The sequence below is a fragment of the Hippoglossus stenolepis genome, chromosome 17 (genome assembly GCF_022539355.2).
Source record: "Hippoglossus stenolepis isolate QCI-W04-F060 chromosome 17, HSTE1.2, whole genome shotgun sequence".
NCBI lineage: Eukaryota > Metazoa > Chordata > Actinopteri > Pleuronectiformes > Pleuronectidae > Hippoglossus > Hippoglossus stenolepis.
The window spans coordinates 16,200,273-16,213,073 of NC_061499.1; the positions used below are offsets into that span (position 1 = coordinate 16,200,273).

General features: G+C 41.8%; 1 protein-coding gene across 1 annotated transcript; it reads left to right on the forward strand.

The window, feature by feature from the left end:
• Positions 1-7,758: 7,758 nt before the first annotated feature.
• On the forward strand, positions 7,759-12,103 carry LOC118124863 (1-acylglycerol-3-phosphate O-acyltransferase ABHD5). Its single transcript, XM_035183048.2, has 7 exons — positions 7,759-7,828; positions 8,310-8,392; positions 9,148-9,556; positions 10,057-10,208; positions 11,191-11,302; positions 11,385-11,565; positions 11,742-12,103. The coding sequence occupies exons 1-7, from the start codon at positions 7,785-7,787 to the stop codon at positions 11,853-11,855; spliced, it is 1,095 nt and encodes a 364-aa protein (XP_035038939.2). The 5' UTR covers positions 7,759-7,784; the 3' UTR covers positions 11,856-12,103.
• The last annotated feature ends 698 nt before the right edge of the window (positions 12,104-12,801 follow it).

The window sequence follows — 12,801 nt, forward strand, 5'->3', positions numbered from 1 at the left end:
AACCAACAAGGACAGAGCAGTTGATTAGTGAGCGAAATCTTTTGTAACATTGATACAGACATCGGAAGATACCAAAATTGACTTGAAAAAACCTTGTCAATGGGGACGATTTTCGAGTTTCCAAATACCCACACAGTTGCGACAATAAACGAGTCTGTATGATGTCTACATATTAAAGCTCTGTATGTTCCACAGTATTTTAGTGTTGGTATAAGCCGTCCCCTCCCCCAAAACCTTTCTGTCCTTTCTAATGAAGTGACAGGAGGATTGTCTGTCTTTTGCAGGACAACACAAAAACTACAAAAGTGATTTTCTTGAAACTTGGTAAAAGGGTGGAGTATGGGCCAAGGAAGTAGCCATTGATTAAAGGAATGGATTCGATTAAGGGGGCAGATCCGGGATTTTTATTCCCCCTTTTTTTTTACATTACAAGAGGGAACATTTTTTTACATTTCTGTAATTTTCTCAACAAATAATGTAGAGATCTTTATGAAGAATTTATATAATATTGTTATATTAATAACTAATTTGCATATACATATTTTGAGTGGTAATATCTATCACCAAGCGATATTGTGAACAGGTTACAGAAAATCTCTGTGCACATAATGTTTCTGATCTCAATACATTACATGTATATGCATGCTCCCAAGTGCCCTTCAAGAATTCTTTTGTAAATGCACATTTTATTCTATGATGTATTTTTACTATTATTGTCTTTTATTGTTTATTTAACTACTTTATTTTTGCTACTATGTTAGCTAGTTAGATTATACTACATCCTGAATCTTGAAATGTGCCCCATTATCCTCATTTCTTCATATTTATCATTATATTTAGCTATGATAGGTGCCATGAAGTAAGTGTAGCTACAGCCAAGGGCTTGAGATTTGCTTCATAACGCCTCCAGTCGGGGCTGCAGTGTTGCAACATAGTGCCCCACCACGGCAGCCCAAGAGTCATTATAGCAATATTGTGATCTGTCACCCCTTGGCAGTTTATAACCACAGTCAGTAGCTTGGCCGCTGCATGTGTTAAATATTTCACACAGTCTGTCAGGGTTGTCCACACAGCAATGATGGACCACAGGTTTTATTTCATTAGTCCATTCCATTATTAGTTTTTATTTTTTTCATACTAACGTCAGGGATTAAGAAGGACCAATGTTTTCCAGTTTGACTACTGTTTAATTGGTGTGATGGGTCAAACTGCCCTAATTAGCCCCACTGCTAACTCTAAAATAAGTAAGAGAGTTTCAGTGTCTCATGATGCTCTGAATGTTCAGTGAAAGGCTCCGCTGCTATGACAAGAATAACACTCAGAAATTGTGTATGAAAAGGTTCTATGTAAAGATATATTGAATATACATTTCTTTTATTGTTGAACCCATATGATGAGAGCATATTTTCTGTGTCATTAGTGAGTAAACAGATAATGCTAGAGAAGTGGAATGGGGAAAAACACACCAGTGCACAACATATTCACACACAAACACACACGCGCACACAAGAAGGCTTTCAGTTTCTAAATCAATCCCACATCCGTAGCTAATGTAGTGCTGGGCCCTCTTCAGGAAGCATTAGGCCTATTAGTCAAAGTGCGTACGCATTCCTGTATGTGTCTGTGTGTGTGTGGGTGTGTTTATGTGTGTGTTTGTGTGTGTCTGAGTGTGTGTAGAAGCCGCACACTCAGCAGTAGCCGATCTCAGTGGATCCTGTGGGGTCAGCAGGTGCAACAGGGAATGAGGGACCATCTTATTGTGTGTGTGTTTGTGTGTGAGTGTGTGTGTGTGTGTGTGTGTGTGTGTGTGTGTGTGTGTGTGTGTGTGTGTGTGTGTGTGTGTGTGTGTGTGTGTGTGTGTGTGTGGGTGTGTCCGTCCCTCCCCTCGATATCCTCTGGGCTCTTTATCGCTCTAAAATTATCCTCCATTTACTGGAAGACACTGGACAGACAGACAGAGGAAAAGAGAAATATGGACACTCTAGTTTGAATGTCTTCCTGGATCACTTATGGGAGCAGAACTAAGAGACAAACAGACTTTTTGCTTCGCCAAATAACATAATGTAGTGAGTGAGGATAAGCTAGGAAGTCTACATTAGAGTTAAGCTACAGCTGTGAAGCACCTAGCTAGCACCTATGCTACATAAGCTACATCCATATGAGCGTTTTGGCTCCATATCAGTTTTAATCCCTGTCCATACTAACACCCCGGAAAAGTTCATCATGTGCCCACTCACGTTCACTGGCATCATGTGCCAGTGTAATCAGAAAAGCATTTGGTTGTTAGTTGCACAATGAAATAAAAGCTTGTCTCCTACACATGTAAGCAGTTGTATCATTGTTTCCAAACATCTCAGTTTATTCCTGTCTACACTAAAATGCGGCCCCAGAGATACAACATGGAGAACCACATGCAACTGTGACTGATTTTTTATATTTATATTTTTATATTTTTTATATATTTTTTTTAAGAAGTCTTTCCTAAAAAAGCCATCCTTATGCCATCTTCCCACTATGACCCCCCCACTGAATTTCAAATTAATTTATACAAGTAAATAAATTCCAAAGCAGTTTTTTATTAAGTCACGTGACATTTCAAAATAGGTTGTGATGCATGTAAACCCACTTATGTAATTACATGCATAGCAAACTCTCACTCTATATACCAAAGCAAAATAATGACTATAAACACAATTACACACACACACAACAAGGCCTGATCATGTACAATACACGTGTCCTGACAGTGTGTTGTAGTGGTGCTATGGACGAGTGAAATCCAACGTTGAGCTATAAATCAAAACCTGCGCCACAGGACTGACAATAACCCTTGTGTTGACTGTAAATCCAGTTAAGGTTGCTTGACTCGTCATACAACATAAACCACGTTGGCTCATAAAAACAAAGGACTCCCAATGGCCTTGAATTAAGGGTCAAGTAATGCAAATGATTTGAACTTCATTTCTGGGGCTCCAAGCTTTGAAAAAATGGCCGTGGGAGAATTCGACAGCAATGTCTCTTTGCAGAATTAATCAGAATTAGTTACTCAGGATAATCCACGGACCTCAATGCAAATCATTTTCCAAGGGACTTTTTTCTTAAGAGGAAAGTAGTTTAATTTAAAACTGTTCACAGTGAAATTATTGGATTATCCAGAGTGACAGGGAAAAAAAATTTGCAGCTGAATTCTCTTTTTGATCTGCCTTAAAAATCAACAGCAAAGTGTAGTGCAACCTGCCTCATTGAAAGGGGTTAAAGGACAGACTAAATAAATATTAGTGTGTCTTTTTGAGGAAAATTATGATGTCTCAATCCTGTGCAGAGACAAACCTCCACCTTAACAAAAAAACCATAACTGAAAATTCTCAGAGAAAACTTTACGACGTTTACTGAAGCTGCTTCTAGTCATGCACTGAACTCAGACATTTGCCAGCCCCCCGGTAAAGTGGCCAAATGACATTTGAGCCCATGTGACAATATAGCACGTGGCAAACGCAAAACTGTAAGAAAACAAATATCTCCGGATAAAACCGAGGTGCCATACACGCAGAAGATGCAGAAAAGATATCAAATTGGAACGATGAGATATGAGAGCTGTTGCTGATGAGGGCCAATGCCGGTGTCAATGTGCTCTAAACAAAAACGCTGTGCTTTCTGCAGCAGAACCCTTCTGCTCTACCCAGGCGCCACACCTCGCCTGAATGTTATGGACATTTTCCTGTTGTTGTAAACACGTGTTCCCCGCATATTCTCCTGCTGCGTTCCTTGTTTTTCTGAAAACAGCAACTGTTCTCAAACAATATATTTGAATCAGACACTACAGTCTCTTCTTCTGTGTATGTGACATCCGTTCATCTTACATGTTGTCCTCCGTTTCCTCTTTGTCTCCTGCCCTCACATGGCCTTGTGCCCCCTCCACCTCACACTGTATTAGTCCCTGAGGATTTTCACAACCCGAGGTGGATCAAGTCCCTACAAATCAATAACATCCATTCATGTAGGTTACAGCTCATGAGTAACCAGGTGAACTTGCACATCCAAAGTTCATACACCTACAGCACAAGACCCAAGCAAGACCCACAAGACCAAAAAAAGATGGACTCAAAATGAGATTCTTCGTTATTGCCAAATAAAACAAAGTTGCTCAGACTTTATCTCGTCGTGCACACATTGAATGCGGGCAAGACTATCAGGAACACCCATATAAATAATAGCCTCTACTAATGCCGGCAGTAAGCACTCAGATCAGTCAGACAGGGCCAGTTAATAGACCCGTATAACTGCTGAGGATAGAACATGAGGGCAGAGGATGGAGAGAGTCAGTGGAAAAGTGAGAGGGAGGAGAGGAAGGAGGAAACTAGCAGAGAAAGCGAGACAGTGAGGCTGGCCATTATAAATCATATCCGCTGTTGGCGCCGGCCATGTATCCTAGCAACCAGACATACCCTCCGCCCCTCCTCCTTCATCCCATTTCTATCTTCCGCTAACAACCTGGTCACTCTTATTACCCATACTGCACTGGGCACTGCCCCAGAAACCCATGACAGTGTGTGGTTTGCGCTCACACCGAGCTGAGTGATCCACTCAGGGTTTGTATGAAACTTCCGATGATCAAACATCATGAGAGCTGACCCTGATAATGGACATACTGCAGACCGCTGTCACACACACACACACACACACACACACACACACACACACACACACACACACACACACACACACACACACACACACACACACACACACACACACACACACACACACACACACACATAAATATAACAGACACACTCAATCACGATCCCTCTCACAGGCCTTTTGTCTAACAGGGTTCACTGACTTTGAGATATAAATTTCATTACACTGTTAAACCTCTAGCTAGCCTGACTGGCATTTAGTTGTTAGACGCAGCAAGCAGGCCGGCTCAACGCTGCAGCTTTATGCCATCTCCTCTCTAAAAGCTTTGGTTAGTTACTGGTCTCCAGACAGCCACAGTCTTATACTACCCCTGCTCCTCTTTTGGGCTCGGCTACAGCCTCATTGTCTGGCTTATGAAATTTTGAGCACTCAGCAGAGTGAGCGGACAGAAACACACATGAAGGATGAGTGTGTGCATCTGTGAGGAGCGAAGGAAATGAAGCACTCAGGAACCACTCAGTCAACCCATGGTCTGAGAGCCACCAGAAGTGGGTGGTATGAGAGGAAAATGTGTTTGAGGAATGGAGCGCAAAGTCGCCAGAGTGTGTGTGTGTGTGTGTGTGTGTGTGTGTGTGTGTGTGTGTGTGTGTGTGTGTGTGTGTGTGTGTGTGTACCAACAGAACACAATGATGCCACCTTGTGGACCAGGATTGTCAGGACTCTCCTCATATTTTCATTTGCATATGAGAGAGAAAATGATAAAATATTGAAATGTAATTCTGCAGCTCATCACAGTGTTTTAGGGACTTGCCACCATGCTGGAGGAAAAAAAAAAATAAGTAAAACTTTTCACGTTTTTCTCTTTTATATATTGTTTGTATATACTATACATAATGCGTTTTTTGTAGGTTAATTTAAACCCAGTGTTATCCTGCTGAATACTGTGGCTCCCCATTCCTAAGGTCTCCAGAAAGACACAAATAAGTGTGGTCAGCGTACAAGGAAAACACAGTCATTTCTCGAAGGATCCTCCTGAGCTTTTCAAGGACGACACCTCTTTAAATCTATAAGATAGACCTGCTTTTAAGATTTAATGAGATTCACAGTAAGAGCAAGAGTTGAAAAAAAGGGAAAAGGTAAGATAGTGAAAAGTGCTATTCCTTAAGCAGCAGGATCAAACTGTACACCCAAGTCCTTCAGGATAACGAAGATTAACTTTCCCTTTAATCTCTGCCCTTATCTGAAATTATAGGAAGACATTTATGCAGATAAGAAAAGGTTTAATCTTCCGCTAGCAATTGTGTTTCTACTTATTATTAGCTTGAATATTAGCGTGAGGGAAACCAAAGTCATCTACCTTGGTTTGTCACACAGCCACAAGACACACAGATTCATTTTGAAAAGCTGGAAAAAGCCCTTTCGCTTAGTTTCTGTCTGTGTGTGTAATTCTATTTAAATTCCTAGTTTTGATAATGCATATATAACTTTATGTCCCAATTTTCAATTGTGTCAAATAGTTATTGATTTGTTTGTTTAGTAAAATATATTAGTTAAATTCAATTCATATTTTTCTATATTTCTACATATTTCTTTTATATTTGTACTTATTACTGCTGATGTCTTTTTGCTGCTGCAAATTTCCCCAATGCAGGACTAATAAAGGACAACTTATTCTTAAACACAATATTGGAAAAAGTAGAATAGGACGATAATATAACACAACCTATAACTGGTCAAGTTGTCATTAGATGTAGAAATTACATTTAGCTCATTTGTAAAAAAAATTATAATAATCCAGTAGAAGCCAAAGATATTTTGAAAGCATGAGATTATAAACAACTACACAGCTCACCTTCACTATAGACTTAATTTAAAAATGGATGAAATGACAGCTCAGAGTGAAGAAGCCAAAGGGTTTTGATCACCCCCTGTTGGCAGGCTGCAGTATAGGTCATAAACCGCGCCTCCTCTATGTTAGCGGATGGAACACGGACCAAACAAAGAGTCAAAGTACATGTCAAATACATTTTTCTCAAAGATGTTTTTTTGTCATTTTAGTTAGCCTAACTGTTATAACACTGATCTATGTTCAAGAGTTCAATTTTCCAGTAAGTTTGCTTTTATTTGATGCTGTTAAAATGGCGTGGAACATCATGCTCGCTTCGGCCATTCCATTCCCGGATCTCCACTGCACAGACTCTGGCCCAATTACACAAGATGGCAGTGAACGTATACAAGATATTTTGGCTTCATTTCTGGATAGTGAGAGGAAGAGAAGACGTGTTGTCCATCTTTATGCACAGTCTTTGGTAAAGACTCAAACACTGCACCCACCCCTCCATCGGCATTGTTGCGTGAAGATGATGAGTGAATTTTCATTTTTGAAAGAGAACTATCCCTTTAAAGTTTCCTTACATCAAATTATCTATTTTTCTCCAATGCCTCTGTAAACTATTCAATGCTGAATAACTCATTTATTTTTTTAATGCTATGCTATGCTAAAATGGTTCGCTAGCCCAAGAAAACTCCACCTGTATTTTACTCGTATATTTTTTTTAACATTTAATCATTAAGCTATCAATTGTTGTGTTATGGTCCCAGGGGGTCAATGGGTGCTACTTGTGCAGTAGTGCATTACCTGTGTTGTGTGAGGCCACTGGAGGTCAGCTGTGCAGCTCCGGAGCACAGGTTGTGGTTTAGCCATTAGCTAGCAGTGAAACACAACTTCTACACTGTGAACACAAAGTCAACACACACTGACTGTGAGGGGAAACCCCCCCCAGTAAGTTAGAACTAGTGTGAAAAGCCTAAAAAACGAGGACGACCACCGCCCACCTGAGCAGAGCAGAGAACCACCGGAGCTCCACAGGTTCATCTGCAGAGAGCCCCCCCCTGCTGCTGCCTTCACGTGCAGACGGGTATCAAACCCATCTGGAGAGCCGCCCATCACAATAAAACAAATATATCAATTCTCCTGCTAAAAATGTAAGTCAATCGTGTGCTGCAAGCGCAAACTCTGTGTTTGGTTATCGGTTGTAATTCGAATGCCTAACAGGTCTATTCAATTCTTTACGGGGTGTACTTTAACGCATCTAAATAAATGTTAGCAGACGGCTCCTCTCACTGTCTCCAGACACTTCACCATGCGGAGGATGGCGGAGGAGCTCCAGTCCGCCCCCGAGCAGAGGTGAGCTCTAGCACTGACACTACTCTTCTATTCGAACTTTCTTCATCCTGGAAGTTGTGTTTCTTTTCTAATCTCCGTGTTGTGATGACATTACACCGAACTCCCTCTGAATGTTTCATTTGTGTTGGTATAAGCGTATTTCGATGCATGTGATGAATTTGCCGAAATGAAGGAGCGACAACTTATGTTCATAAAAAATATTTTACAATGTAAAGGTCGCACGTTGAGGCGCAAGTTGCTATTAAATTGACATATTTTTAAAAAGTTTTTGACGTCTCAAAACACAAATAAAAAAGGGACTATATGTGTTTTCCTAGAAGCAGGTTTCAGGGAAGTACTGTATGGATTGTATAGCAGCAGCACTGATAACACAGCAGAGCCACATGACCAAAGTTCAATATACCGTTTGTGTGTGTTTTAGCATGTTCTGTGTTTTTTTCTGTCTGACCGGCTGGCTGCATGTTTGCTCTCTGAATCACAGCTCCTGGATGTCCAGTTGGATTCCCTCCTGGTGCCCCACTTCTCCCACTCAGCTCAAAGATGCAGAGGAAAAAATGCTCAAGAGTAAGTTTGGTCTGGATGAGTTGTGGAAACACTTGTGAGAACTTGGTGCGTTGTCAAGGAAAATGTAAAAAATGGATATAAAGGATCAATAATATCTTAATTATCCCTGAGGGTCAGTTTGTTGGGCAGTCAACAATAGTCACAAGAACATTTCAATTATAAACATGCTACAATCTCATAACCAGCGGAAAATAATTAAATAGCATTGCAAAGTCATTAAGAATTGAAAAACTAAAGTTGCGTAAAAGGCCAATGAAGATAAGATAATAAAAGTCACTTTATAAAACCACATTTAAATTCACTAGATCCTGACTTTTTTCATCAAAATCCATTAATTATTCCCTGGGGAAAACGCCCTATCTCGCAATGTTAAAGAAAGGTAAAACATTTCTGGATTATATGGATTCTTCCTTGACCTATTCCACATCCTTCAAACAAGTTTTGTAGAAATCCATTCTGTTGATTTTGTGTAATCTTCCCTGAACAAACAAACAAATCGACTGGGGTGAAAACATAACCTCTTTGGCGAAGGAAATCATTTAAAATCATTTAAAAAATACAATGGCAGTGGGGACAATATTGTTCTTGAATCTGCAAGTCCTGCATGTTGTCCGACTGTATCTGCAGGTGGGTAGGACAGTGCATTTGACTGGACTCTGATCAGGGTCTTCATCTCAAAGAGCACTTCCATTTCAGCTACTTCACCTCCCTCCCTCCTCCAGGCCTGTCCCATCATCTCTCCTCCTCTTCTGCAGGTGTGAGGCGGCCTTTCTCCAGGCAACACATCCACATATCCAACAACAACTCTTTGTGGACAGTAGCGTTCTCTACTCATCTGCAGCCATCCTCCCCATCTTGCCCCCAACCCCCTGTCCCGCCCAGGCCTCCTCTGGTTCTCCTGCACGGCATCGGGGGCGGAGTTGCCCTCTGGGCCCAAAACTTGGACTCTCTCTCTAGCGAGGGCCCAGTCTACGCTCTGGACCTGCTGGGCTTCGGCAGGAGCAGCCGCCCCCAGTTCAGCGCCGACCCGGAGGGAGCTGAGGAGCAGTTCTTGGCGGCGCTGGAGGAGTGGCGGGAAAAGGTGGGACTGGAGGAAATGGTGCTGCTGGGACACAACCTCGGAGGATACCTGTCTGCTGCCTACACTCTCAAACATCCTCACAGGTGCTGTTTTGTTTGCGTCTGTGCTGACTTGTTGATGAATATACAACAAATTACTCGCATAGAGAACAGTGGCCAAGTAGATGGAAATAAAATGTATGTGACAATAGAATGTGTTGCCCCACAGACAGAGAGAAGAGCAGGTTAAGGTCAAAGAGTGCTGTGTTTAAACTTTAGGATTTGTCCACTATTAACTACTATGTAACTATTTTGATAACTGATTCATCATTCTAGTCTTTTTCAAGCAAATATTTACTGAATTCATTTTTTGAATACATCTTTATAATTCACAGACAAATAATTTACTTTATGATGAGCCTAATATTATTTTGCAGCCAGTGGTGGAACTAAGATCTTTCTAAATTAGGGGGCCACACAGATGGGCCAAATATATATCCATGCACAATTCCTGATTCAGTAATGTCTGAAAGTCTTAACATGAAGTGTGTATATTTATTGAGTAACCCATGTTTGTGTGTTTGGTCGTGCGTGTGCGTGTGCAGGGTAAAAAGTCTGCTGCTGGTTGAGCCTTGGGGTTTCCCTGCACGCCCCGACAACCCCAACCATACCTCCATCCCAGTGTGGATCAGAGCCATAGGAGCTGTCATGAGCCCCTTCAACCCTCTGGCTGGACTCAGGCTTGCTGGACCATTGGGTCAGCGCGTGCACACACACTCACACATATAAACACATACTTGCGCATAAACACACTCAGACATATTCTTATGATTCACATTCTGTGCAAAAATGTTGTCGGCCCCCTAAAGCTGTGTGAAAAATGTTTAACTTCAAAGTAAAATACCATATATTTAACACCAATACTGTGATTTCAGTGGGAAAATGAGGCAGTGATGAAGACGAATAAACCACCTCATGTTGGTGTTAATGTAAGATTATTCTTTTATTGTTCTCCTCATAGAAGAAACAGATCTTTGTGAAAAGACGAAACTGATTTTCCTCCTTGTCCCCCAACACTGTCTGGGGACATGTCCATTGTTTGTTTTTTACTCTGTCACTCGACTGAGAAAAGATGCTTCTGTTGTCAGTTAGAGGTTTTTTCTTTTATTGGCCGCGCCGTCTTTCCGTTACCTTTTCAAAGAAGGCTATGTTCTTTTGGCCCCCGTCCATGGTTTGTTGGTTGGTTTGTTTTTCAGCAGGATTATGCAAAAACTGCTGAATGGATTTCCATGAAACTTGCTGGAAGGATGGGACTTGGGCCAAGAAAGAACTCAATATATTTAGGCACGAATCTAGACGTATCAAGATTTTTTTTTTTTTCACTTCACAGTATGAGAGAGGGCATTTTTTTGACATTTTCGCATTTCCCAGCAAATAATGGATGATGATATTAAAAATCACACATGTTTAGTGGACGGATATAAATGTGAACAATTTGGTTCAGATCCAAATAAAAATCTGGATCTAGTGGATTTAAATTTGGTTTCCTTAGGAGATTGTTGTGTCTTGGTGGAGGTATGCCCTCTACTGAGTACCATTCTAGTTATATCTTTATTATCCTTTATCCTTTTCCTCTTACATGCCATAACTCAATGATTATTTGTACTGTAAAGTAACCTGCAGTAGCCAAACTAATATCTAAAGGTAGATGTCCTTGTTTTGGATTTCTCCTCACTCAGGTCCAATGTTGGTTCAGACCATCAGGTCTGATTTCAAACAGAAATACTTGTCTGTGTTCGATGACAACACTGTGTCTGACTACATCTACCATCTGAACGCCCAGACGCCAAGGTGAGGAACCTTTATGTCGATATGCACGGGTATGTTATTTCTCAGCACAATGTACTGTATGAATGTGCATCATCTGTTTCAGCGGAGAAACGGCCTTTAAGAACATGACCATTCCCTACGGCTGGGCTAGGAGACCGATGCTGGAGAGGATCGGCCAGATTCAAGCCGGCATTCCCATTTCCTTCATCTACGGATCACGCTCCAGCATCGACAGCAACTCTGGATGTGCTTTGAAGACAACTAGACCAGACGTGGAAATCACAGTAGGTTCAGTAGTTTGTTGTCAATGTGGGGATGAAAAGAGTCATTTTCAGAAGGTAGAGCTCACAATCAATATCACAGATTGCCTGGCTTTTTATGCCTCGTGCCGGCGACAGCCAGTGGCCGGAGGCATTATTGGAATATGAAACACAACATCTCTGTAAACACTGTTTGTCAGGTGATCCGAGGAGCAGGCCATTATGTTTTCGCCGACCAACCAGATGACTTCAACCAGGCGGTCCTTCGGATCCTCGCCAGAACAGCCAGGAGAAGTGAGGATGAGGAGCCGTGAGAGTTCCTTCATTCAGAAAATACACAGGAGAGCAGAGGGATTAAGTGACACTACACAGCCACAACAGTTCAACTGTTCTGCCTCTTTGTCATGCACTTTAGTCTTGAGACACCCATAGATGATTGAAGGCACTTCACTCATCACTCCACACTCAGGCCCTCTCCAAGGCTTGAGATCAGATGATGCGACTGGCTTCTTTATCCAGCCTCATGTAAATACGTTTTATAAATAAATGTGAGATGAGTCTGTGTTGCTCACTTAGTGTTTTTCCTGTCCTCATGTAGTAAGAGCCAGTTCGAATTGGCATCCATTTCGAAATGTGACTTCTGAGAAGCGATTGGGAAACGGAGCATTTTTCTCAAGAGAATATCTTGTTTGTATCGTTTTGTGTGGAGGTCCAAGCTCAGTACACAGATTGTTCTTTTCCTGACCCGTTGCACACTCTGAGAGGAATGAGGGAGAAATAAGTGGAGCAAAGGGCCGCTGTGTTTTTCATGGAACATCCTCACCCCTCCAGAGGCACCCTGACCGAGAGCAGCCAGCAGAGGGCAGCAGGGTGACAGCATGCACACATCATCTCACCTCTGCTCTGCAGAACGGTCACAGTGAAGCCCGCACCAAGCGGCCTCATGTGCATATTGAGCTGAGTGACCCACTCAGGAGACCTGGACAGGGATGCTTTCAGAGCGCTACGACGCCCGGCTCGCTGCTAAGTCACAACTGCAGTGACAGAATAGGGTCAGAGACGTGTGTTGGGCTAAAAATAGAGCTCCTGTTTCAGGAGGCACCGACATGAGTTAAACAACTTGGCCCTTCTCAGGGAGGCGTTCATTTTGTGCATGTGTGAGTTTTGCAGAAAATAGCTCAAGCAAAGAAAATCTGAGTTTTCGTCGACATTTGGTTATTTTTGCTGTGCTGCACAATCACTGTATTCATTCTCACATTC

What these genes read in the sequence shown, in the direction of transcription:
- LOC118124863 (XM_035183048.2), top strand. Translation starts at nt 7,785, where the DNA reads ATGCGGAGGATGGCGGAGGAGCTCCAGTCCGCCCCCGAGCAGAG. An exon ending in ACTCTCAAACATCCTCACAG is followed by an intron (nt 9,557 to 10,056) that starts GTGCTGTTTTGT and finishes GTGCGTGTGCAG; the next exon opens with GGTAAAAAGTCTGCTGCTGG. An exon ending in GACCAGACGTGGAAATCACA is followed by an intron (nt 11,566 to 11,741) that starts GTAGGTTCAGTA and finishes ACTGTTTGTCAG; the next exon opens with GTGATCCGAGGAGCAGGCCA.